Raw genomic sequence first — 27,050 nt, forward strand, 5'->3', positions numbered from 1 at the left:
ATTGTGCAAATAGCAGTTTACCTAATCCTACTTATATTGGCACAGCATAATTGCTTTGATTGAAAATACAAAATGTCTTTGTTTAAATAAGTCCCCAGTATCTTGGAGTTTTACAAAGCTGAGGAAGGCTAATTTAATAGTAGCTGTTGAATCCAAGGAGAACATATAAATGCTTCTCCCAAAAGACTTCACCAGTGCTATGTTACCCAAATCAGATCTTTAACACTTAACAATTCTTGCCTTGGGAGAGATAAGGACAAACAAATCCAGCCTCACCACTGAGCTTATTCCAGACAGAAATGTGTCATGAATTAATCATACAAGCAAACTCTTGTACTTCAATTGGAATGGAATACTGTTTTTGCTTAAAAGGATGCCACAATCCCTAAGGGACATCCAAGCTATTAACATCTCTACTCACAAATAATGTTCAGAGTTCTAATAGGATATGAAAAATGCCTGAGTAGCTCCCCTCAAGTGAAGCAAGGCCAGAAATTAAATTATTCGCAAAACAATAAACCCACAGGGAACCCAACCTTTTTCCAATCTGTCAAGGAAAGGAGAAAACACAATACAGCTTCGTTAAAGCAAATGGCCCTATGCTGAGAAAAGAACACCCAACAGCTGCTCTTTTGCCTAAAGAAGTCGGTGCTATCTGGATGCCAATTAAGACTTGGGAAGGATGGATAATTGACTGAAGACCCCAAAACATGAAACCACCTCTTTAAATTATCATACTGCATAAAAATAAGTTTCTAATAGTGCAGCGCAACACGCAAGATTTCCCTCATAGTTCACATTGCACAATGCAAGACTGCTGTCATCAAGCGGAAGTTTAATACCAGAGACATACAGCAAAATGATACACTTTGGCAATTATCTAGTTATTTCTCTCAGAAACACCCCATAAAAATTCTTGTTCTTCAACTCATGCACCCTTTTGGTCTGTCTCCAAAGATCCATAGCTGTTTGAAACAGGGAGCTCTGGAACATGGAAAGATTCAGCCTCTTGCCCAGCCTTGTATAAGGAAGTCACTGGCAGGATCAGTGCAGATCTTTCTGAAGCTGATGACATATTGATTACCTTTCTTCAGATATCTTGTCCTGGAGCAAAGCTCCTATAACATTTATGTGGTCAGCCAGTGATCTGTCAAGTATGATCTGGAGAGCTTGCCAAAAAGGAAATATCATTTTTACTAAGCATGGTATCAGAGAAGCCACAGACAAGAAAGGCAACTGTGAGAGCAGAGCCTATGGAAACTGGTAACTGAACAGACTACTTTACCCTTGGCTCCTCTGTTTTATGCCAATTTAAAACACGAGGACTTTTAAGCATTTATGTCCTAGTAGTTTGTTCTTAACCCTGCTTTGAGATCTCTGATCTTAGCAGGCTCTGCAGAACAGTTCTGTGCAGTTCACTGCCTTTGTCTTGGATTCAGTGACCATGTGGGAGGAGATGTGTATGTGCATGTGACAAGGTGCTCAGGATTCTGAGAAACTACCCTACCTCTGTGGTGTCCACAGGAGATGGGGAAGAAGGAGAAAGGGTTTCAGGAGAATGTACACATTAGGATGGAAAGGCCTGAGCTATTTTGTCATTGTCTCCCCATGTGCCATCAACATACGACAGAATTACCTTGCAGGCTTGTATCATGGGCTCCTACAAGCAAAAGGGAGCAAAAGTATTTTCCATGCTGTATTTAAACTAGTCAGTTCACTAGAAAGAAATAAATAGAAAAAAACAAATACAGAGTGAGAAAGAGGGAATCCCTATGGAAACAAAGCTTTCACTCTGCTAATGGAGTTCGACACTGTCACCACTTACACAGCAGGGCCAAAGGATCCCGAGGGCAGACCCCTCTGCCATGATGGAAAAGCTCAACCAGAGGAAACAAGCTCTCAAACTGGAGTTAACTTATCCATAGAGAACATCTAAGCCTGGGAACAAATGCAGCCAGCTTCTAGTTCACTGACATGGACTGGGATGCAGCCCTTCACTGTAAACCCTGCTCCAGAGCAAGAGAAACAAACACACCCTGAGAGATACAGAAGGGTAGAGTAGAGCATGAACTAAAATACCTTTAGCCCCTTTAGTCACTGTTAAACACCACATTAGAACTGTGACACTCAAAAATCAAACTGCTGCTGCTCTGAAGAACTATCAAACAGCATAAAAGTTGCAGTGAGAGTAAAAATCCACAGACACCAGGTACAAAGCACCTTTGGCCCTGCAAGCTCACTGCAGTGTAGCTACTTCTAATGAATAAACTGCCTGGCTTTTGTTGAAGATGAAGATTCTTGCAATGCTTACTCACCCTAAGCCAAGCTGTGTTGTCTAGCACATAACTGAAGTGACCAAGTCAAAAGTCTGATCACAGTTTCCACTTCTTTCACAGATCCCTTTAGTGCCTTACTTTACCTGAGTCTAGAACTCATGCTAAAGCCATGTTCTGAAAATGCTTTGAGAAATTTGGATGCCATTAATACTGCATTTATGCCAATAATCTTGGATTTCTCTGAGTAACACAGTTGTCACTTGGCTCAGAAACAGAAGTAAGTAACCAGCACTAGAGAAGATATCACGTACTGCCTGAACTGCAATAAGTGATGGCTCAATAAAACCCGGGAGAGATGTTTAAACTAAGGCATTTCATCTCTCACATCTGAGACAGGATAAAAGCAGGTACACAGTCACTTGCTGTGGTTTGGCCAGCTGGTGGTAACTCAGCTGTGATGTTCTTGGATCAGTCACAGCCCCACAATTGTTTTACGTAGAGTATTCTAAACAGAAACTGTTACTTTTTCCTGAGCATCACCTTGGGATCTTTGCTGTGTATGCAGAGTCTTATATCTATTCTTGGATCTGTATCTTCTGTCTTTCAGGTGATTTATCGTGCCTTAAGTCCAGCCAGCAAGATCGAAGACCCCTATAGTCCTGAGGCTCAAGATCTCCTGAAACTCACCAACCTCCGCCTCCTCCTGTTAAAAAGACAGGAATGTCCATGCCATGGCTCGGGATTGGTAGAGAAGCCTCAGAGGTTTGCCCACTATGCTATTTATGACCTGATCATCCGGGGAAGCTGCTTTTGCAATGGGCATGCAGAGGAATGCGAGCTTGCCAACGGGACAGGAGTCATGGAAAATGTGGTGAGTTCTAGACATTCACAGACTTACCAGACTTGTTACCTTCTTGTGATTTCTCAGCCTAACTGGACATTCTGTGTTTGATCCTGTCCATGCTTCCCTGTCAATCCACGTTTGTGAAACCTAAACCATTTTCCTGTAACTCTTGCTGCAGTTCCATGTGTATCAATGTCCTTGCTAAAGATGAGTCCTTCAAAGAACTCTGGACCTCAAAATACCTAAAAATTGTGCAAGTGCTTTGTTATTGAAATAGAGATCCAATCCCAGATATAGTTAATTAAATATCCTGTCAATATGCCCACACAGAACTCAGCTAATCTCTTTAATGCAAATACTGCACTGACCAGAATTACAGCAGCAGATCTCAAATCTTAGATCTTCTGAGCTTTCAAGATATGAGCAGTTCTGTCCTTCTTAGGGTTTCAGCTTTTACTTTTAGGATTTCATCCTTCTATGTTTTTGTTACTTCACTGTATAGACAGCAGCATTCAGGATGTGAAAAGAATTTCCACGGTTTTACCCATTCAGCTTAACATGAATCAGATTTAAAAAAAAAAAAAAAAAAAAAAAAAAAAAGCCAAGTCTTGTAGGAAGATTATTCTACAGTACTATGACTAGCCTCTCCCTCTTCAGTCTTCTATTTGCATTTGACCCTGGATGTGCAGAAGATGCAAGGTGTGTTTTTATTCATAGTCAGAAGCTGTGATTCATGGGGAATGGCTGCTGTCTTCTTTTTCTGATTTAGCTGCAAGTATTATGGAGAAGAACTCTAACAGTCACAGGGAAATGATGCTAACCAAATACTCAGGTACATATAAACACAGACAGAATTCAAGCCATTTTGAACTAATCAAAGTCTTGACTGGTTCCAAAAAGCTGTCTCTGTAATGGATATTGAAAACCAGAATAACTTAGAACTTTGGTCCCTGATGCTCTCTTAACATAGTAGGCTCAAGAAATACATCTTCAGCTACTTTCTGTCCCTTTAGATATATGATTCACTTTACATTTTGGTTTGTTTTCTTCTGGAATGTGTATTCATTGCCTTCCTTTCAACTTTTGTAGGTTGAGCATAGATATTATAAGATAACTAGGACTGCATGAGTTTCACAGAATTTGCAAAATCATATTTGAATCAGTTCCATCTGTGGTATAAATCTAAGATTCAGTTACAGTATTCTAGCACTAGGTGATATTACCGTATTCAGTTAACTATAAATATAGACTCACTTAATACATAACAGTGTGGAGAAAAGCTGTTTAAAGAGTGCATCCCCCCTGTTGCAAACTGTTGAATATATGCATAGTTAAACCAAACAGATGAATATCATGCTAAATGACTACAGATGGCAGAAGAATAAACTACCCATCAGAAAATGAAAACACAATATTGTGTATATTACTGGCATAACCATTGTAAACTATGACTGGATATCTTCTTTTTCCCACTAGTCACAAGGGAATAGAATCTTCTTGTGCCATCAGTGACTTCATGGGGCAGAAGGTGAAATAGTTTTGATGAAATACACTTCATGAGTGACTCATGTCCCAGGAGACAGGAGGGGTGGATACAGCACATCAGTCACACTGGAAAAGATGTTAGCAAGTCTTTCCTAAGAGACAGGGAAGGTGCTCTACTTTCAGTCACATGGTGACTAAAACAGGACAAGGAAAGCAGATGTTAGAAACTAACACTATATGCCCAGAAATTATTTCTTTTCTGGCCACATCTAATTCTTAATGAACACAGGGGGAAAGCAAGTCTCATGACACACAGTTTATGATGTGACTGGTGTGGGTGATACCACAGCAGGAAGAAAGAGCAGCTTCATCTTTCCTGGGCTGCTGTCAAGTAATAAAATAAAATGCTGGAAAAAATACAGGCTTCCATAGAAAAGCTTAGGGACAAGGAGTTTTCAGTCTGTTAAGAGTTCAGAGTCCTCCCATAGTGTTGTTTGTTTTTTTTTCTGGTAGTTAACAAAAACAAAAGCAATTCCATGTAGAAAACAACTGTAATTGTTTGCCATGGGATAGGCCCAAAACTTGAGATCATTCTGCACTTAGGTCTTGGAAGAGATATAATTGTGCTAATTTGTAAGTCTGCTCTTACCCTTTAAAGAAATCTGTTTTATTTAATACTTCTAACACTGCTAGACTGATACTATATGGAGGCTAAATAATGGAGAAAGCTAAAGCAAATTTTGCTATTAGGAAAAAAGTTTTCAGTCTTTTACCAAGGCTTTTCAAGGCCTTTCAGCCAATTCACTTGTTCCCAGTAAATCTCCCAGTAATTTAAGCAAACCTTTCTAGAGTTGCACCTTCTGGCTGCATCGAGTTTGCAGTTTTACACTTAATCAGCAGGTGCACACAAAATATGGAGAAATTTTGCACAGGGTTCATGTTACCTAGTGCAAGAGTTACAAAGTTCTAGATATACTTCCTTGCCTTGCTTTGCTTACTGAACTGGAAGAGTCCTGGGGATTAGCTTTGCACCCTTTGGTGCTTAGAATCTTTTCCTGGCTGTGCAGAAGTTTCCTTCGAAATCATGGACCTTCTTGCCCTTCTTTGTTCCCAGATTCCTTACAAATTTGGCTGGTCCAGTGTTGTTTTCATCCCTGTCCTTCTCCCACTCTCCAAGCTGCAGCTATCTGTAGAGAAGTTACAGAAAGCTATTATTATCTTGGCTTCATCTATTCCATTACTCAACATAATTTCCCTTGAATGGCAGCTCTGCATCTGACAAGTTCACTCAATACAGATGTGAAAATCCAGAGAAGAGCTCACAGGCCCACTTTGGAAGTGGATTTTCAACCTAACATCCCTAGAGCCACCATGGATTAACCAGTAGAAACCCAGCTAATTCCAGACAGACCTCCAGCTGGAGGTAGTCAGATTTACTACAAAGTAAATGACAAAACCATTTTGCCTGTTGAATGGACAAGTCATGTCCAAACTTCCCGGAGCTAACAGTGTGCTAACCAGTTATGCCTGAACTTTAAATCCACAAACCCTTGTTCATATATCAGAATCTAGAGCTTCCTCCATTTCCTCCTCCTCTGAAAACTGATTCAGGGTCTTTCTACAGCAAAGGTTGGCAGTCAGGCCAGACTGTTCAGTAGTATGAAGCACAAAGCCTTGAATAAGACTAAATTGATTTGGTCTTATTAACTTCCAGATTTGAATAGTGGCATTTACTCATTATACTGTGATCCAGGCATTCACCTATATAATTACTGAGTATCTCCCCCCTTTCTACTTTCTCCATTCTTAAGCCAAGAGCTGGTGAGCTGCTGTAACTCAAGGGCTGCATTTCACTGTGACAGCTGTTACCTGTATGCAGTTTTTTATAGATTTGTAGTGGAGACATCACCGTAGGTAAAAAATAAGCTTAGCCTAAAAAGGAATAAAAATCAAGCTAGCATTGTGAAAGAAAACAATAAAAAATCAGAGTGAAATGTAGGCTAAGGCACAGCCAAGCATGTGTAAAGACTGATGGAGGTGAATTCAGGCAGAGAATGGAGTTGTGCCTTGAAACTGTCACCGGATGAGTTATATTTCCTCACATGAAGCAAGAATTTTGTGCCTCTTCCGGTCTGTTTATCCTGTTCTTTTGTTACTCTTCAGAAAAGGGCTTACTGGTGCTAGTCTGAATATCCAACTAAACCCTGTCACTGTTTTTACCTATTTACTGAATTTGGAATCAGTGGCAGCTCATTCACTCACTGCCATGGAGTCCAAAACCTGTATGGGCTCAGGTGGCCTTGCCCCAAGTTTTCCAGCTCTACTTATCCCTGCCAAGTTCCCTCAGACTTAATTTACCAAAGTGACCAAGTATGAAACAGAAATTCAGTTCCCTCAGAAAACACCCATGCGTGTTCCAGTTGTTAGACACATACACTTACTGGGACTTTCCCCAGAAACCAGCAAGTGTCAGAGGAAAGTAATGGCTTTTTTTCATTCCTGCTTAAAGTAGGTATTTAAATTGTCAATCTACCCACACCAAGCACTGTAATCTGGGATTTATTCCCAAACCACCCATTCTCTTAGGTCTTTGCAAATCTGAGAAAGTTTAAGGGACTTTTAATTTGGTCTCTAAGAAGTCATATGTGTTCTTCTCAGGACCCGATGTTGAAGGAGTTATTATAATCTTCATGGATACATCTCTTAATTTGGAGAGATAACAGAGCCCATTTCAACTGTAAGAGAACCAAAGCAGAATAGCAGTCAGTGTTGTATGTAACCACTCAAAATAACCCAGAAAACAGTCAATTTACTAAAAGCAGGTAAGGGACTAGCCTCTGATGTCATTGCAAACTGCTGTATCCAAAATCTTCTCTGGCGACATTACAAAGTGAACACAGAGCCCAAAGACAAACATTTTCTCCGAATCAGCAGCAGTTGCTCTGTTCTGGAAGGCTTCCCAGTTTAACCTTCATTCACTAGGAAAAAAGCTCCAAAATAGACTGACACTAGGACAGGAGAAAGAGTAACAACCACAATATTTACTGAAAGGATAATGCAAAAGAAATGAAACAGGCAGAGAGAAAGCAAGAGGCTTCAGGTATTATATAAAACTGAACAGACTTTAAAACAATCAAAAAATTGCAGGACAATCAGATGGAAAATTACCACTAGATCTCTCAGCTGTGGATCAGAACCCAGGTTAAGAAACTTCATGTAGTCAAAGGTGAATAGTATCATGTAATTTTTTGGAACAGTTGTATGAAAGCAAGCTATGGTTCTACACTGTTTGCTATAAATCAACAAGAACTTACTAAGCTCTATGGAAGAACTACTGGATGAAATGCCTGGCTTAGTACAGCAGGTCAAGCTAAATGATTAGAAGTGCTCATCCTGGCACTGAAATCCATGAAGCAATAACTTCCTCTGTGTCCTGACTCAGTGCTCAGGTGGTAGATGTACAAATGAAAGCCTTTGGCAGCAACACCAGACTTGTAACAGCATGGCTGTACAGTGAGGCAGATGAGGGAATTAATCCAGATTAAAAATAATAATGCCAAGAAAAAAATAATAGATTTAACTTTTTTTTTTTTAGCATGGTTTGTTTTCACAGCCCAATTTACTCATGATTCAGGGCATGATGCAGGAGGTGATAGCATAGAAAGAAGTAGTAAAGAAAGCAGAGATGTCTCAAATTGAGATTTCCCCTGAAGACTTTAAATCATGGAACCAAAGCCCAGAATTTGGCTGCTACACCATAACACAAATGCAGAGCTTGCTTTCAAGTAGCAATTAAAGTCAAGGTGATGGTTATTGGGAGTATAGCATAACATTTTTGTTCCTTTCCTGAACTAATAATATCCTCTAACTGCAAGTGTGTCAGCCTATAAACTTCTACATTTCACAAATGATTTTTAGCAAACTGGAAGCTTGATGCAACATCAAGCTGAAAACTGGCTAGGTTTCCCAGCTGATGGTTTGAATCTCATGTAAGCCTCTCTTCTTCATACCTTGCTTTCAAGCTCCCTCCACCTGGATTGCCAGCTCCAAATCTCGAAAGCTGAAATATTCTTTTCCTCAGATGCCTCCTAGTAGTCAAATATCCTAAAGCTTCCAATTACATTAATCCAGTGGCACACAAAGTACTATTATCAGGGTCCTGAAGGTAATAAAAGGACCTTAACAGCCCTGACTGGCCTCACCTGAGAATCCTACCCCAGCTTGCTGTCCATTGGCTCTATTTCAGCTCAGCCCTCAGCTGGTGGTGCCTGAGTGATGCTGTAGATATCCCTGTCCGCCTCCTGGGTGGACCTTGGTCCTGTGGTGTGGGTAGCTTCTCTCATGGTGGAGTCTCTCGCACATGTAGCTTGTTTCTCATTCTGCCTCCTGGACTTCAAACATACATTGTGAGCTTTTTTTTTTTTGTGCCTGTCTCTTGCTGCTCCAGAATTGCTCCAGTTCATCCTCTTCCTCTGTCTGGGGCTGTCAATACCAACTTCTTACTCTGTCCGTTGTGCTCAGGATACTCACACCCTCTGTAAGGGCCCAGCTTTGGCCATGGTAACCCTCCCCTTACAGTTCTTCAGTCCATAAAGAGCAACTGCTCCTTCCTGCTCTCTGACAATCATCTCCTTAATGGTCATTATCTCCTCACAACTCTGACACTACTTTCTAGAAAACAGAAAAATAAGTGTTGTTCCCCTGAATCTGTACTTCTCTGACTGTTTACCTTGGCACGGTCATCTTTGTGTTCCAGTGGGATCAAATGCATCCTGAAGTTTTGCATTTGGTAGAGAGTGCAATCTTCTGGCTTTTTGGACCCACTTTTGTGAGAGAGATGTAAAACTCAGCAGTGAATGACACGCCAGGGACACGCGTGCCCTCTTTGTATTGGCAATGAGTACAACTCTCAGATTCTTCCTTCCCTGAGATATCCCATCTCCTATTTTGTCTGACAGGTTCCTGTATTTCATTCTTGTTCCTTCCTGTGTTTTAGTCCCTGGCTGCCTCTCCTATCTCTTCCTCTCTAATAGAACAAATTGTTTGTCTCCTTCCTTGCAGCCACCTCATCTACCTTTATTCCACATCACACTTAAGTGTAGCAGGTCTCTCCCACAACTCCGTTTGTCCTGCATTAACAAGTCTGTCTGCAATGTCCACTTACATCTATGAATCACATTTCTTTACTGTTTTATACTTAATCTGTTTTTCTTTGCTCTCTTCTTCTATCTAACTCCTTTTTGTACTTCATGTTGCACTCTCCTCCTTAGTTCTTTTACCTATGAATGCTGTCTGTGATTAGTCTCCATGAAAAAAATCTTCCATGATCTCCCTATCCACAGATAATACATGGCAGATTTGTTTTCTCTTTTGTTATTTTTCACCTTTGCCGCAATACCCATCAGTTGTCTTTTCCTTGTTCTTAAATCTGTACAAAAAAGTCCTCAGAGCTAACCCCTTCTAAAACAGGTTCTGTGACAGCTCCACTGTTCACTTCTGCCAGCTCAGTGGCCCTCCTGGCCGCTTGGCTTTTCAACCCTTTTGTCAAAGCTAGTCATCCTGCTACATATATTTGGGAAACTGTTCAATAGCAGGGATCACAGGCAGGAAGTTTCCTTTATGCCTCTGTCCTACCCACAACATGCCATTCCTAGATAGCCTCTGCAAACTACAGTTTGCAACAAATCAGTGGGCAATGAGGAAGCCAACACATCTACTTACCACTGAAGAGCAACTAGATTCTTCCTTTCTTGTTGAATTTTCCTGTTAACTTTCTGAGTAATTGTTCGTGAGTGTTCACACCATCTGTGCTTTGTACTGTAAGCACAAGGTCCTGTGGAATAATGAATATTTGATCACGTAATTCAAGGCTAAAACAAGATTGCATGGTTTGATTCTGTCCTACCCCAGCTGTACAATCTCAGCATTTCTTTAATATAATTTTTATATGGTGAATGCACAGATTGTGTATATATCTCTAAAACCCCCCAGGGAGCCAATTTATAAATCTTGCCTTGAAACACAATAGCATTTTTCTAAGAAATGACTGGATGCAAGGTTCTGGTTTGGATCCATTTTGGAACAAGCTGCAAAGTCACACAGCCTGAAGTTTGGGGACATTAAAATCTATGGTTCTGGGATAGGCTTATGTTATCTTCCCCCACTTCTAGTTCTTTTCTCTGTTCTGTGGCTTCTGAAAAGTAACCACTATGTCCACAGGGGGGAATTTATAAACCTGAAGAGCCAAACCCAAACAGGGAGAAGTTTGTCACTTGCTTGTTATCACTGTTGTCTTTTCTCTGTAATTTCTCATCCTGTTGTGGGCTTCGAACATGGATGCTGCTCTTGTGCAAAGGTCTGGGGAGGCATCACTTAATGTGCTACATGCTGTATCCTCCTGAGGTTTACTGGTGCTGAGCTCTGACAGAAATGCATACCCTGAAGTCTGTGCTCAGTCTTCCGTGAGGAGGCAGCCAACCGCTCTGTGCAGCAGCAAAGCTGCCAGCTGGCCATAGAGGAGCAATGGCATCAGCTGCAGCCTATCCCCTCTGCAGCTCCATGACATATCTGGTCTGGGAGGATTAGAAACCAGGGGAGCGGAGAGCAAATTGCTGCAGGGAGGTGGGTTTGGGGGCAGGGGAGAGCATTCATGCAACTGCTCTTTTGAACAGCTCTCTCTTGATCTCAAGCTACCTGCTACGTGAGATGGGGGAGGGAGAACTTCAAGGGGAGAGCCTGACTTTCAGGAATGACTGTGGAGAAACATAACGCACATTAATGGTGAGATTAAAGGATTAGATTCGATTCACACCCCAGTCAAAATGAAATCTCAGCCTGCTTTTTCTGCTCCGTGCAGTGGGCCAGAGCTGTGACAGTGGTGGTACAGACCTTGGCATCCTCGAGAGTGCACAGAGGAGGAGAGGTCTGGTCCCTGATTTCTGTGTGTTTCCTGCTCTGCTGCAAGTGTCATCTTGCATGTGAAATACTGCTCAGTAGCTACTCTTGTGATCTGTGTAGAACATAACCGATGGTTCCACCTTTCTCTTACTCCTGGTGCTGGATATTTTCTCAAAGAACTTCTCGGGAATTCTTTCTCTGAGGCAAATAGATTACAAACAGATACTGTAATCCCTTAATTAAAAACAAACAAAAAACCCCAACAGAACAAAAAAAAACCCAAAACCAAACACAACAAAAAACCTCCTTCTGTAAAGCACTTATTGGATGTAGCTTGGTATTACAGAGTCTTGTGCACTAAATTACAGTCTGTAATGGAACAGTTTCAATAGTAACTTTGCATGTGAAGTCTGGACTAGCTCACTTTCCAAGGTCAGATTTCTGGTGTGAATACCTGATTCCAGAACTGACATACGTTAGAATAGTTCCATCACTGAAATTTATTACTGTGTTCCAATGAAGACAGCTGAGTACAGAGAAAGCAAGTTCTATTTTCAAGTACTTTTTCAAGCAAATATTCATAGAAAGAACTCAGACAGCTTGACACTTCCTGTACTTCTTTGTTTCCCGTTCAAATATTTTGTAAACTGTTATTTCCTTGCTTAGGTGGTGTTGTATTCTTAGTGCTTGTGGAAAAGCTCCATTCTTCAGCCATGCCAGCTCTTACTCTTTTTTGGTAAACATATTCCAATTTCTCATTTATCTGATAAGATATCTGTCCTGGTTTGGGCTGTGACAATGTCCAAAACTGAACACAGTATTTAAGGTACAATTTCCTATCCACTTGCAGTAACAGTGCTCTTAATTACACAGTCTAATTTTAGTGGGATTTTTCTGTTTTTTCTGCTAACCTATTCCTTGCATACTTATTAGTAGGTTGGTGCCTGTGTCTCCTCAAACATCAGTGCTTTGCTCTCACAGAATATGTGGTTTGAATTGTTTCTCTGGGGGTCTATTTGTTGGTATTTTTTCAAGGTTTACTATTTCTGCTGCATTTGTTATGGTGCTATGAGGTTCGGGATTACTTGCTCATTCTTCTAACAATTTATAATCTAGTTATTTAGAGTGATTTCATTGCCCTATACTTACTCATGTTCCCAGGTCACTGTTAGTACCAAATAATACAGAGCCCAGCACCCTCCGTTAGGCTGTGCACTCCTGGGACTCAGCTCTGATAGCCAAGAGTGTATTTGATGTTGCCTGGAGGTGACTCAGGCTCTTTGCATACTCTTGCCCTAAACTTGTAAATCAAAATAAACTGTATTAGCTTACCCAAGTTAAATAGTGTAGAGGCTGTTCATCAGTGTAATAGTAAAATAGCCAACCAGAGAGTTAAAAAGAAACTATTGCCACATGAATTTAAACTGGAAGACAGAGGGACAAGATACATCATTAGTGACTCTGAAGAGATAAAACTACACTTTTCAGCCCCAGATTCTGTGGGTTTCCTAAGAGAGCCAGGCAGCTGTGTGGGAGCTGTGCCAGAGAAGTCCCACCTCCTCATGAGGCTGTTGGGTACTCCATCATGTTCTTGCTAATAGCTACTTGAATATGTTCTCTTCTTCCTGACAGGTCCATGGGAAGTGTGTGTGCAGACACAACACAGCAGGGGACCACTGTGAGAAATGTGCACCCCTTTACAATGATCAGCCTTGGAAGCCAGGAGATGGAAAAACAGGGGCACCAAATGAGTGCAAAAGTAAGAGAGAGGGAGTTACTGATCCAGACTTTAAGAATGAATGCTCACCCTGCCAGGGGGTGAAGTTCCCCAACAAAGACTTCTGTCAATTTACACTAATGGTACTATTGCAGAAACTGGGGATAAGTTGCTGGTCATTGATGGAAAACTTCAGTATGTGTGTTGTTTTACTGCAGTTGACCCATCTGGGCTATTGGGAAGTGGGGTTGACAAGGCAGAAATCTGTTCTTCATGCAGCCACCTCCCCTCATTTGTTTTCGCATTCTGGAGTTTTGTGCAGAGCTTATGATACCATCAAGCTGCCTTATCTTAATGTAAGAACACCACAGAGCTCCCAAACACTCAGGGTTCTCAGACCCTACTGGGATTCTCATGCTGTGTTGCAATTTCTAGTTTTCATGAAGATCAAAGTTTTCAGGCAGATGAAATGTGTTTTATTCTGATATTTCCTCCATGATTCATGGTAGGAACATTACACCACTTGAATAGCAGTGCTGTGTCCTTTACATAAGGCTGAAATATATTCTCTCATGTCCCACCAGAGTGTCGCTGTCACAACCATGCTGATAGCTGCCACTTTGACCTGAGTGTTTGGCTGGCATCAGGAAAACGCAGTGGTGGAGTCTGTGACAACTGCAAACACAACACAGAGGGACATCGGTGTCAAAGATGCAAACCGGGGTATTACCGGGACAGAGGGAAACCCATGTCTTCTGCTGAGGTCTGCAAACGTAAGTGTTGTTACATGGGCTGGGGACAGAGGGTGGAAGAATCAGTAAAAGAATGATTAAAAGAAATCAATAACTCATGTGGAAGTAACTTTTGAGTATTATTATTCTTTCTTTGCATTCTGTTCCTAAACTACAGTTTTCTGGTTTTCTATGTCTGTTTCCCCTGCCAGTATCACACATTATTTCTGTGGTAACTGCCTCAGTTCTCCAAATGAATTGCATTCTGGAGAAAGGTACATTATTCATGTGCTTGCATTTAAAATAATATAGGGGTTTTTTTTCTTCAGGCACATTTCAGCTGATTTTTTTCTGCATCTCTCAAGGCTGCGTGTGCCTATGTGTAGTATTGTTAAATTCCATTTGATTGTGCAACATCTGTGCACAGAAGTATATATAATAATGGTTATAAGAGGTGTAGGAAGCATGGGACCATGCATATCCACTTGGAAACAAATAGATCAGAGCTCATTTAGACTTATTTCTGGATTATACAACTGTATTATGGGGTGCTCTGTAGGATGTGTTAGGAAAAAACTCAGGCATGGAGACATTTATTTGTACAGTCTAATGAGTAAGGTACTTTGCACCCAGCCAGTCTGGAGCATAGCCCGTATCTCCCTTACTTGGTGTAAACATTTCCTAAGTATCCTGCCAGGCTTCACACATCTAATTCCATCTGCCATCTATTTAGGAGGTTGCTTTTTTCATCAATATACATAATTTCATTTCTTTCTTTGGACAGTTTGCTTTCCCAATAGCTCAGACATCAGTTGCCAGCACAGAGAACTTCATTCTTGGTCATCTAGACGCATAGTCATTGGCATCATGTCCTTTTGAAGCTTTCCTGAACTTCTTAAACACTTGGATGACAAACACTCCTCTCCCTAAGACTGTATGGCTTGTGATACTGCTTAAATTTTCTGTGTGTAACCCATCCTATGTTTCTGCTCTTTGGTATTCTTTCCATTGGATTTTAGTGCCAGCATAGGCTGATTCCACACCCCGACCTTCTTTTCAGTTTCAAAACATTCATCGCAAACAGTGATCAGCAGACCTGGCTGGGAGTGAGCTTATCTAACCCTATATCCCATAGTGTTCTACCGTGACCCCTTTCTATGCCTGTTTCTACTCTGAGCAGATTTGATTCAGGGAAATATTGTAATGAGAATAAATGGTTGTGCCAGAAGATTAGTTTTTGATCTCACAGTTCCTGAAAGAATCTCTGTATGAACTCTTGTATTTAACAGAGGTGATGGTGTAGTAACCAACATCAGGTGTAATACTAGATAACTGCTAAAGTCAAGGAGCACTGGAGAGCAGCAAAGAGGAAAAAACATTGTTTGAAAATACAGCCTATCTGTGTGGAAACCTTAGACCAGTCTGCCTGGATGAAATCAGACCTTGACTCTACCCCTGACCCTTTTGTCTGGTCTGGTTACAGGCCTCTCAGTACCTCCTGCCAATACTCTGCATAGCAAAAGAAAAGCTGTTTAGAAATTTGCCTTGTTGAAAGAGCTTTATTCCTACCATGCCAGTCAAGCACAATAATGTTCTTTTTACCTGGGAAGATGCTGCTGCCAGAAAGAAGGCCCCCAAATGCAACTGTTTCCACTCTGACTTGCATGCTCAGGACTAGATTCTTGCCATCCCACTTTAGCCACCTGAATGTTGTATGTCTTTTCTAGGCTGCCTGTACAGTTAGTGGAGAAACAGTGGGACCTCTAGGGAAAGATTTTTTTTCAGTCTAATGTAGATGCCAGAGACAGATGAGCTGAATTGCCCTCTAGAGGATAACTGTTCCTCTTCCTTGACATAAGAGGTATTCTGGGTAACCAGCTTGCACTAGAGTTTCTTTTGGTTGAGAACAGGGTTTGATTCTGCAGCATGGCAAATAGGTAAGCATGAGCCTATCTGTGCATGATTCAAGTTAACAGGACATTTCACAGGTGTGTGAGGGCATGCATGAATGCTTGCCACATCAAGGAAAGGGCACTGCATCTCACTCTACAAAGTGACAGCAGACTGAGAGGTGCACAGTGTGTGTACTGTGTGGGTATAGAAGGAGCATTGCAGATATAACTCCAAAATTATGAAAAACCTGGGAGAGTGATGGTTGGCCTGTGCCTTTTCTCTTTTATTTAAGATGAGGAGAATTCCCACAATGACATATGACAATAACTTAATAGGGTAGTGTTTTGTATGATGAAAGAACAGATGCCCAAATACTTGGCCATGTAGTTTGCAGGTAGTGTCTTAAGTGTTCCCTTCATGTTGAGCTGAACCTCTGCAGAGAATTTTCAGGGAATGTGTCACTACTTTGGTTATTATCAGTAACACCAGCACAGAGTTGTTTTGGCTAGAACAGACTCAGTTTGACAGAGGGCAGATTTCACCTCCAGGACCCTCTTCATCTGCTTTTGCCTAAAGCTGGTATTAAAATGAAAGGCCTCAAGCTGGATGCAAGATAGAGGCCCTCTTCTCAATCTTCTAGGTTGCAAAATTTGAATTGCTTTTCAACTTAATCTGACGTAGCCTCAGTAAATGATTCAGATTGTGTGACCCTAAAAACAACTCTGGTTACTAATTTTAAAATGTTAGCATTTTGAGCATTTCTAATACATAAGAAATTAGTCAACTAGACTACCAGGTACATTCCTCTCATACCTTAGCCTGCTGATCATAAATTGGAGAGCAGCTACATCTGGATTAGTATGTCTGTAAGGATTTAAATGTACCAGTTCCAAGGCATCATCTCACTTTGAGAAAACCACACAAACAATGCCCAACTAACAACACTAAATGAAAAACCCACCCACTGGACAAGTGATGAAAAATAGTGAAAAACTTCAAACAGCAGACTGAATGGGTTATTTTGATGAGAGCAACCGAGTCCTCAGCCTCCCATTTTGAACTCAGAGGGAAAAAAAAAAAGCCTCAATGGGAGATCAAAACTTGACCCTTCTGTACAGTAGATACTGAGCTGGGAAAGGAAATCTGATGAAAAAGCTGAATGAAATGCTGTGCTAATCCCTTTGAGAAAGCACGCTTGAAGAGTGCTCTGCCATCCAGAGCAAAGTCTAGGTTCAGCTGTGACATCCCCCTCAGGCTCCCAGAAAGTTAACAGGACATTGCCCAGACCCAGAAAGAGTCTTTAAGCATTAGTCATAATAATGAACAGCATTCTCTCTTAATCACTGCTAGAGGAAAAAAAAAAAAAAAAAGTTGTATAACAATTGGTTGCCATGGCACTATCCAAACCACATTTTGCTGATCCTCCAATGTGAAACTGCAAAGACATTTTCTTAAAAAGAAATTTTTAGAAAACTGAAATTTGACATGTAAATGTGAATCTGCTAGTCTTTTTGTCTGCAGAAGCATCCAGCCTCCAGTCCCTTTGCTTTTCCAATTCCTTGCAGCTGGAATGAATGAGAGCCAGGTCATGTGCAGAGGGTTGTTTTGATACTGCTTAGATCTACAGTAAAGGAAAAAAAAAAAAAAAAAAAAAAAAGTAAGGCATGAAAACAGCCCCAGAGCAAGGCACACACCTGCCTGGTTTTGGGGGTGACAACACAGGATTAAGTTTGGATATAGACTTGTATGGGAGCTTTGATTCGGAAGCCTAATCGTTTCCTAACCAATGGTTACAAAAGCTGCTGTATCTTTGGCTCTTTCCTGTGGTTTATTTGGAAGCTTAAGGGATCCTTCTGAAATGGCACCATCTTTTGTACTCACCCTTTGCTTAGCTTAAAAATAATGCAGGCATGTAGACCCATTAAAAAGGGTCTCCAGGAAAACAAGCTTTTTTACTCTAAGCACAAGGGATGAAAATTAAAATGTGCCCAGATGCACATGCACGCACACACACACACACTCTGAAAAGCTTTGCTTCTCATCCTTTTACTTCTGAGCAGAGGGAGTGAACTTTTAATTGTAATATCACAAAAGGCTGATCACATCTTGGTTCAAAGTCTGTCTTAATCAGCCCTGACCACACACACAGCTGTCTATCTTATTTCCTCCATTTAAGAGACATGATTGGCTGAGTCAGTCCCCCATTCTGACATGCTTTAAAAATTGCCCTGATCTGGCCATATGCTCCAAAGATGCACATGTATACATTTCAGGTTCAGAAGACTTTGGCTGATTTTTTCATTTTGCCTGGTTTTCATCAAATAGCCAGAGTGTGCTCCTAGCTATATCTTATGCAGTATTATTAGACAATTTAAGGCAAGGTGCCCCGAAGCCCACTGAATGACTTGGAGCACTTGTTATTTTCCTGGAAGTAGGGACCATATTGTCACAACAAATATTATAGTTTACATCTGTGTCTAATTACACAGGAAAGACAGATGTGCAGAGGACAGACAGATTTATTGAGGACTTGAGTGGAATCCACTGTATGAATTATTTATTTTTCATTATTCCTTCTCTTTTTTACAGTAGTTTGTGACAAAACAAACTCTGTATAGGAGGGAGACTAAAAGGCAAGAGGGTACTTTGTGACACTTCATGACTGATGACCAGTTCTAAAGTACAGCACTGAAATTTTTCATTACACTGCTGTCAAGAGGAGAACACAAATAAACCATCCCTCTCTGAGCCAGAACTGTCTGCACACCGTCCCTAACATAATTGATGATGCCTTTGACAAACAAGGGCATTGTCATGTTGGCTGCTGTTTTGTTAGACAGGGAGGCGGATGGAGAGAAAACTTGGGTTTGCCAAGAGAAAAGAAGCAAAAAGCAGCAGGGAAAGATACTGTCAAGTATTGGGAAAAGCAAAAGGGTGAGGTTTTAGAAACTTGCTTTTATGTTTATGTTAACAGTTAGATGAATCTACAAATCTGTGGTACTATTAAACAGATCAAACCCAGTCATTAACAGCTGCCCCTTCAGCATGTGACAAGTGGGCTCTTATTTTGGGAGTTACCTTAGACGCACAACTGGGATTTTGGCCGTAACACTCTGGAAGCCAGACAATGCACACACCCAAGCTGAAATGCTAAATAAACACAGACTGAGTAAAGAGTTTGCAAGTCACTTGTATAACTCATCTGAAAGTGTTGTGCATTTATTGATACAGCTTGCTTTCTGATCCATTATTTAGAGCCTGTCCCAATTTCTAATTGGGGAATATGCCCCACAGTTCTTTTGAGAACATTAATTTTCCTGAACTGTAGCCTCAAAATGAGAAAAAAAAAAAAAAGCCAAACCCACAAACCACTCTTCTCCTGCCTCCTCATTAGCTTCTGCCAGTTCTGCCAGTCACTGCCCTGTAATACTTTCCCTTAGGGATAGAATGGGAGAAGGTGTCATAGTTCCATCTAGTCTCGGTGATAGACTAACTGATGAAATGTGAAAGCTGGAAATAGGAATAAAGAGGGACCCAGAAGCTGAAGAAATGTAAGAAATCTATATTGAAAAGTCCACAGATAGATCCTACATAGAGAAATACCACAGTGAATTCAGAAACCTGGATGGAAGCCAGTCCAGATGTTGTCTACCTCTTACTTCTTGTGGTTCAGACCTGTTCACAGTAAAGGAAGCATGTATTTCCACTCCTTACCCCCAAATCTGAGACATCCAGTCTTTTGAGTGATAGACAGAATTAAGTGTCTCCTCTTCTGGGGTGATGTAGTCAGTCCTGCAAAAATCTGGGCAAAAATAATTCAAGTTTAGCAGCAACAAATCAGAACTTGTCTTTGAAACTGTCAGTGCTAATGAGCACTTTGTTACACCTGGCCTCCAGAACTGACAGAAAAATCCCTGGGTTTGCTCCTAAAGTCAAGACTGCTTTGTGGCAAAGAGGCAAGCCTGCTGCCATCCTCCAACCAGCTTATTGTGTTGAGTATATTGCCCATGATAGCACACTGATTTTCTGTCCTTGGGCCATTGTGCCTTGCAAACAACTGACTGAGATCTGTCTACAGCAGAGTGTAATAATATTATTAAAAATACTGGCATAAAGAACACAGAGCATGATGAAAAAAACTACTATGTAGTAAGCAGATCAGAAGAGAAATGCCCTTTAAAGAAAATTGCTCACCCTTTCTCTTGAATTTTCAAAAGATATTTTCTTTTCTTGAGCATCAAATATGAGGTTGCAGATGAAAGTGAATCTGTCCCTGCTACAGTTAACGATTTTGGAATTATATACTTGCCCCTTTCCCTTGGAAAATGATGTGTGGAATCAGTGTTCATTTGGTCTTTTATCTGTGAGCTCATGAAGAAAAGTAGTTTGATTAGAAGCAATGATGGACAAACTTCAAAAGCTTTGAAAATTGTGTTTTGATCAGATAAGCATCAAAAAGGCTGGCCCCTGATCCAAGCTATCTAAACACCTTGGGTGTCCAACATTTAACTGAAAACTTGTCAAAGTGGGTTTTGGCCACAAGATTTTTATTTCTGCTCTCTTCCAGATGGATGCAGTAGTGATGCATTTCCTTTTCAGTCTCTGCTACAAGCAAAAGCCAGGGCACACTGCTTTCTTAATAAAGAGGGGGAAAATAAATAGATATATGATCTGAGACACAGAGGCTTAGAGTTCATCTCAGTTCTCATTTTAATCAAACTTGCTTGAATGTCAGAAATGAGAGGCTATGTTTATTGACTGTATTTTACCTTTACAGAGCTGTTGACACAAGGCTTGACCATCTCAGCTCACCTGTGAGATGGAGAGGAGTCAACTGTGCTGGCTTTGCACAACTATCCATCACTTTCCACCACACACTCCCTGATTTCATCACATTGGGAGTGTACTGGTGGTGTAGGATTATGACAATTTACTGTCTGTGAAAGCAGAGTTGCCCACAGGAGCTATAACTATCTATAACTATCTGTTTTGCTCTCAAGTTGCCTTGAGATGCCAGGTTGCTGTCAAACTGGCAATAGCATTAGAAAGACCTGGGATTCTTTTTCCTCTTATTTGCTCATCTCCAGCTGCATGTAAAATACATCTAGTGAGTTTAAAGGTCTTCTCTTATTATGTTGGCTATCCTTATAATAAATCTGCTTATGCATTTGTAAAAAAAAATTCATCATAGAATCATTTTGGTTGGAAAAGGAATTGTGCCTCCACTGCTGCCCCAGACAGCCTATTCCAATGCTTGACAACTCTCAGGTAGCTGTAGACATCAATAATGTCTCCCCTCAGCCTCTTCTCCAGGCTAAACACCCCTGGTTCTCTCAGCCACTCCTTGTTAAACTTTAGCTCTAGACCCTTCCCCAGCTTTGTTGCCCATCTCTGGACATGCTCCAGCACCTCAATGTCTTTCTTGTAGTGAGGGGTCAAAACTGCACACAATATTTGAGGTGTGGCCTCATCACTGCCCCAGTCCCTCTGGACACACTATTTCTGATACAAGCCAGGCTGCTCTTTGCCTACTTGGACACCTGCATGTGCTGATGGCTACATAAACCACATCTGACCCCAGAGGAAATTGTAGATTTGTGATCTCTGTGTTCACAGGAAAGACAGCACAGGCAATACCTATCCTTTTTTACCTCATCCATGCTGGTCAATCTTTTTGCAAAACAATTTAAATTACCTGAAAACCCCTTTAAGTTAAACGCACAGTGCAGGCTCCCTGCCATTGCTTCAAACCCCTGTATGGTCAAGGTTTGTGTAGCAGGGAAGAACTGACTTTTACACATAAATAGAACCCAGTTGTACTTGTTTTCCTATGTCTAATGAATTAAAATAAAACAAAAATAATATTGCAAATATAGGCTGACAGTGCAATGGTTACCTATTCTGATCTAAAACTGATAAGCATAAGGCAGAAGGTATGAGTTCATCAGCCTTCCAAAAATGTCACTAAAGCAGATGACCTCTGGGCACATCATCTGAGTCACCTCTTCTCTTATCTCCCTCCATAGCTTGTGCCTGCCAGCCCATGGGTTCAGCCAACGCAACTTTCAGCAGGAGCTGGCGATGCCACCCCAAGACGGGATTCTGCTACTGCAAGCCGGGTGTGGCCGGCCCCAAGTGTGACAGATGTCTCATGGGCTACTGGGGCTTCGGAGAGAACGGCTGTCGCCCTTGTGACTGTGCCAGAGACTGCGATCAGCACACTGGGAACTGTTTCAATGGGTAAAGAAGCCCTCCTTTAGGTTCTCTTTGAGATGGGATTCTGTGAAATGAAACCGAGATTAACTGAAACAGAGCAGCAAGGACAGGAATTGGAGGGTGTTAGAGGGTGAACAATCATTTGAAGAAGGTGGCTGTAAATTGTAGAAGTTTTTTAAGATGCCATTTGGTGGCTGGTATACTTTTATGTGCATTGTATTATCCAAGGCAATCTTGAAATTATGACTTCTTGTAGTTATAATTGATAGTTCCACAATCCCATGGGAATATGTACAGCATCTTTAAATACATCTGTTTGCCTCCTAAATTAGAAGGAAGGGCCAGGAGAGTTTGTGTCTCATCTGTGCCCAGGATAAAATTAATTACAAGGTCTCCCTCTTGTTTCTAGAGGGCAGGCATTTGTCTGTACTGCAAACATGCATTAATCAGAACAGAAATTCCATGATTTGATGGGTGACTGCAGGTGTCCTCAGTTCCTAGTGACACCAACAAGCAGTCACTAACTTTGAGCAGCCTAATTCACTAAAACCAAACAAATAAAAGAAAAAAAAAAAGGCCCAATACACAGTTACTTAAAAAAAATCCTAAGCAGCAGTGGTAAAGCCTAAGCAAAAGTCCTGATCTTGTGATTTCTCTGTATAGCATGAATTCTTGGTTTTATGGGCACCCCTAACCTGAAGAAGGCAGCTCTGGATTCATGAAGACATCTGTCTGGATTCAGCCACATGCTACCAACACCTGCTTCACTCCATCCCATGTTCTAACCAATCCTTCTGTTTTATGTGTCCCCCCAGCTATGACAATGAGCCATTCTTTAACATCCCCATTGGGGGACGAATCCCCGAGCTTGTGCATGTACCAATGAATGAGAGCCAAGAGGAGTGGAAATGGAATGACCATGAGCAGGGATTTTCTGCACTGAGACATCCAGGTATCCCCCAGAGTCTGGGAACACTTTGTAACTTCACTCAGTGCCAATTCTTTCCTCTCTCCAAGCAAACTTAATTTCCCCCACATATCTCTATCTAGTCTGTCCCCCATCTGCTGGCAACATCTGCTAATGTGAACTATCCAGAGGTTATCATTCCACTTACACTGCTATTTTCCAAACCAGCTGTACTATCCCACTGGCAAATCATGAATAACATTGTGTGGAAGAATACTCTCCTTTTGTTGTCATAATTATACTCATAATGCTTATGATCTTAAATGACTCCTTCTCAAGCATCCAGTTGCTGTTCAAAACATCAAAGGCTATTTGTAAAAAGATCATGTCAGCTGTTTTTGAAATGCATCACCTCCAGGTGGAATGCAAGTGATTTTAAAGATAGTCCTCCTTGTGTACCAGCTCAGGAGAAACAATGTAAAGTATACTAAACAGCTAAAGTTCCAAAATAAGAAGGCTTATAGAATGAGGTGAAGCCTTTAATACTTCTATAGTTCTCAGTTTTTCTTGCCATGTATGAAGGTCAGTGCTTACCAGCAACAATGATTTTGTGAGACTCAGAGATGGTAGTACAACATACTGCATATTTTGACTCTTCTGAGAGGGATACAACCTTAATACTAGCAAGGATCAGAATTTCTTAGCTTATGGGATGGAACAAGACTATTAATACTTACATGATTTATGCCTGGATCTGATTCTTATAAATCTCTTTATTAGTATCAGTTTAACTTTACAACAAACCCCATAAGGGCTGCATTTTACTTGACAGTACTGATCAGATTTCAGAAAAATTATTGTATCATGTAACAAGAAACAGATTTGCAAATAACTGAGCTCACTCTCAGAATTAGTCTTATGGTCCATCCAGATTATGGGAGCTACAAAGGTATAACTTTATAACTGAGTATCATTTACTTTTCTCTCTCATGTCCTGGCTCTTCTCCCACCCTTTGTCTTCTGTGTTTCCCCTGCTAGAAAAGTGTGTGTGCAAAGAAAAGGTGCTTGGAAGCGTCACTGACTTCTGCCAAATGAAATATGCTTATGGTAAGTGTGTGACATGACCTCAAGGTATGATATGTATAATTTCACAGTGTTCTCCCTGTACATCCTATTAGCTGATAGCTATAAAAAATGACAGCACTGGATAAGCCATGAAATAAGAGGTAGGATTTCTTCTGCCTTTTTCTTCTGGTGACATATCCAACTTCTGGTCAGAACTGACTAGCATTTTTCATGTTAAATGTTCCAGTTAAATGCCCCCCTTCACAGCACAAGTGCTAGAACTGTAACTCAGTAGAAAATTTGGCCTCTACATAAAGAGCAAGTGATATAAACCTTGCATCTAAGCTACCATTGTTTTTGCACTATTACACAGGTTCCAATGACACTGCTTGTTTACCAAGAATGTGTTTAATACCGGTGTTTATGAACACTTAGCTCATGCCATCACGTGAAGGAAGAAATGAAAGCTCTGGGATCCAAAGGTTCCATGTGCTTGTCATGACACAACAAAGCCTGCTTGTGGGGCCAATCTAGATGAGACTACCCTGCCAAAAAGTTATGGGATCCTTTTAAATTAAAGGAACAGAAATTTATCATGGCAACCAGATGTTGGGCCACAAAACAAACATGCTTTTTCTGGTTTGTTGAGCAATCATGGAATTTTAGCCATGTGACATGCCTGCAGTCTGGTGAGAAACTTCCTGGTTTCCTTCCTGTAGAGCAGACAGTTCCATCCCACAGGGCAAAATTTTTGAGACGCCAGTGTAAAAGCTCAACACAAGTTTTCAAATGGTAAAATATAAAGCCTAGAGCCAGTACACTTAAAATTAGACTGTTAGGTGCTGATCTGTTTTTTCTACCCTTACCCTGTAAACATACAAGTGCTCTCATAGAATGTTTTGTGTTGGAAGGGACCTTAAAGATCATCTACTTCCAGGCCCTCTGTTTGGGCAGGGACATCTCCCACTAGACCATGGTTGCTCAAAGCCCCATCCAAATTGGCATCCAACACTGCCAGGGATGGGCCAGACACACCCTCTGTAGGCAACCTCTGCCAGTGTTTCACTAGCTTCACACTAAAGAATTCCTTCCTAATGTCTAATCTAAATCTCACCTCTTCCAGCTTAAAGCCATTATCCCTTGTCCCATCACTATATGTCCTTGTAAAAAGTCCCTCCCCAGCTTCCTTGTAGATCCCCTTCAGGTACTAAAAAGCTGCTAGAAGGGCTCATCAGGGCCTTCTTTTCTCAAGGCTGAACAACCACAAGTTTCTCAGCATGCCTTCATAGGAGAGGTGCTTCAGCCCTCCAATCATCTTCATAACCCCCCTTTAAACTCACTCCAAGCATTTAGACATCAGCCCATTAAGAAGTACTTGCTAAATAACATGGTGAAACGATCAGTTAACTACTTCACTAGAAAAAAAAAAAATGTTTTCTTCTACACATTTATTTAGAAGAGCCATGACTGATGTGGATAAGCATTGGAATACACTTTCTGTACAACTGTAGTTTTTATTATGTCTTCTTTCAAGGTGTTAAGGTTCTACTTTTTAGCAGCATAAAACAAAATTTACTGAGGAATTGTTGATCTCTATATGTTTTCTGGCAGTGATAAAAGCAAGAATCCTATCAGCTCATGATAAAGGTACCCATGCAGAAGTTGTTGTGAAAGTGAAGAAGGTTCTGAAAGAAGGCAAAGTGAAAATTGCTCGGAGCAACAGAAGCATTTACCCAGAATCCTGGACCAACAGGGGATGTACCTGTCCCATTCTCAATCCTGGTAAAGACAAAATGCTTATTAGCTGTTTTCCTCCCCCTGAAAACAGTGATGACACTTCATTAGGAACATTAGCTAGGTCTACTCAACTTTTCCTCTCAGTCTTTTCAGGGCTGCGTCCTTTGATTCATCCACACCAAAGAGGGAGTCAATAGAGAGCTGTAGTAAAAAGAATTTGTTTATCAGGGAAGAAGTTTGTACCAAAAAGCCCAAACCTCATAGAAATGTTTTATTTTCAGTGACTTGTTTTTCCAGAATATTTGTGACTAGAATGTCTGTGAGGAAAAAACCCACAACAACCTGTTTTGTTGTTTCCAAAACTCTTTCCCACTATTTATAGATGGTAAGGCTACTGCATCTAAATCAATTTGTAGTTGTAATCCCTGAGCATTACACTGACAACATTGAACCTGTGTCCCCAGGAGTCAGCACTAACAACAGGCATGGGAAAGTATGTTTACATGTAAGATAGCACATGCAAAAACTGGATGAAGCTGACTGAAATGCTACATGCCTGATACTAATGAAATAGAGATAATAATTTAGTTCTCTTTTCTTCTACTTACTGATTGAAATGTTTTGTTTTGTTTTAAACTAGGTACTGACTATCTTATAGCAGGCCAGGAAGACTCTAGGACAAGCAAACTCCTTGTGAACATGAACAGCCTGGTGAAACCCTGGAAAGCATACTTGGGAAAACAAGTATCAGATATTCTTCGAACTGGGTGCAAATAATTTCTGCTTCAGAAGTTACAGTACTGAACTTTTGTCTTTTAGTAACACTGCAGTGAAAGGTGTAGTTAGTTCATGCGTTCCCATTCAACATGCTCCTCACTGAAGTGATGAAAGCAGACATACTTTCTCCTTTCACACGTTTAGACAGAAATCTTGGGACATGACTACTCTTTAAAAATATGCACGGCCTTATCATGCAAAATTAACTAGTGCATAATATGTAGGTTTCAAGTCAGTTCTTAATTTGAACCTGATTCCATGCAGCCAGAGATGCAATGCAAAACTAAAGATATGGATTTGTGTTTCCATATTTCAGGTCAGAGCTTGATATTAATATGTATGAACCACTTGCATCACGCATTCATTACCTGGGTGTAGTTTTCTTTGTAAGGGATCGCTAACAGCAAGTTCTTCCAGCTTTACAAGAGGCATAACACTAAATAAGCATGTCAAATAATACTTATTTAAAAGAGCTCAGATCAATTTAACATCAGACTGCAATTAT

The 27,050-nt window shown here is 40.9% G+C and overlaps 1 protein-coding gene across 2 annotated transcripts in view; it reads left to right on the forward strand.

The window, feature by feature from the left end:
• The window catches only part of LOC103534432 (netrin-4-like), a 42,037-nt gene extending 15,309 nt beyond the window's left edge, over window positions 1-26,728 (forward strand). For both annotated transcript variants that reach the window (XM_008500429.2, XM_030458415.1), the window contains exons 3-10: window positions 2,884-3,147; window positions 13,135-13,261; window positions 13,804-13,992; window positions 21,870-22,083; window positions 22,875-23,011; window positions 24,005-24,073; window positions 25,643-25,813; window positions 26,409-26,728. In XM_008500429.2, coding sequence (XP_008498651.2) covers window positions 2,884-3,147; window positions 13,135-13,261; window positions 13,804-13,992; window positions 21,870-22,083; window positions 22,875-23,011; window positions 24,005-24,073; window positions 25,643-25,813; window positions 26,409-26,545 — 1,308 coding nt within the window. In that variant the 3' untranslated portion in view covers window positions 26,546-26,728. The remainder of the gene's footprint in view (window positions 1-2,883; window positions 3,148-13,134; window positions 13,262-13,803; window positions 13,993-21,869; window positions 22,084-22,874; window positions 23,012-24,004; window positions 24,074-25,642; window positions 25,814-26,408) is intronic.
• The last annotated feature ends 322 nt before the right edge of the window (window positions 26,729-27,050 follow it).

This window comes from Calypte anna, chromosome 12 (genome assembly GCF_003957555.1).
Source record: "Calypte anna isolate BGI_N300 chromosome 12, bCalAnn1_v1.p, whole genome shotgun sequence".
NCBI lineage: Eukaryota > Metazoa > Chordata > Aves > Apodiformes > Trochilidae > Calypte > Calypte anna.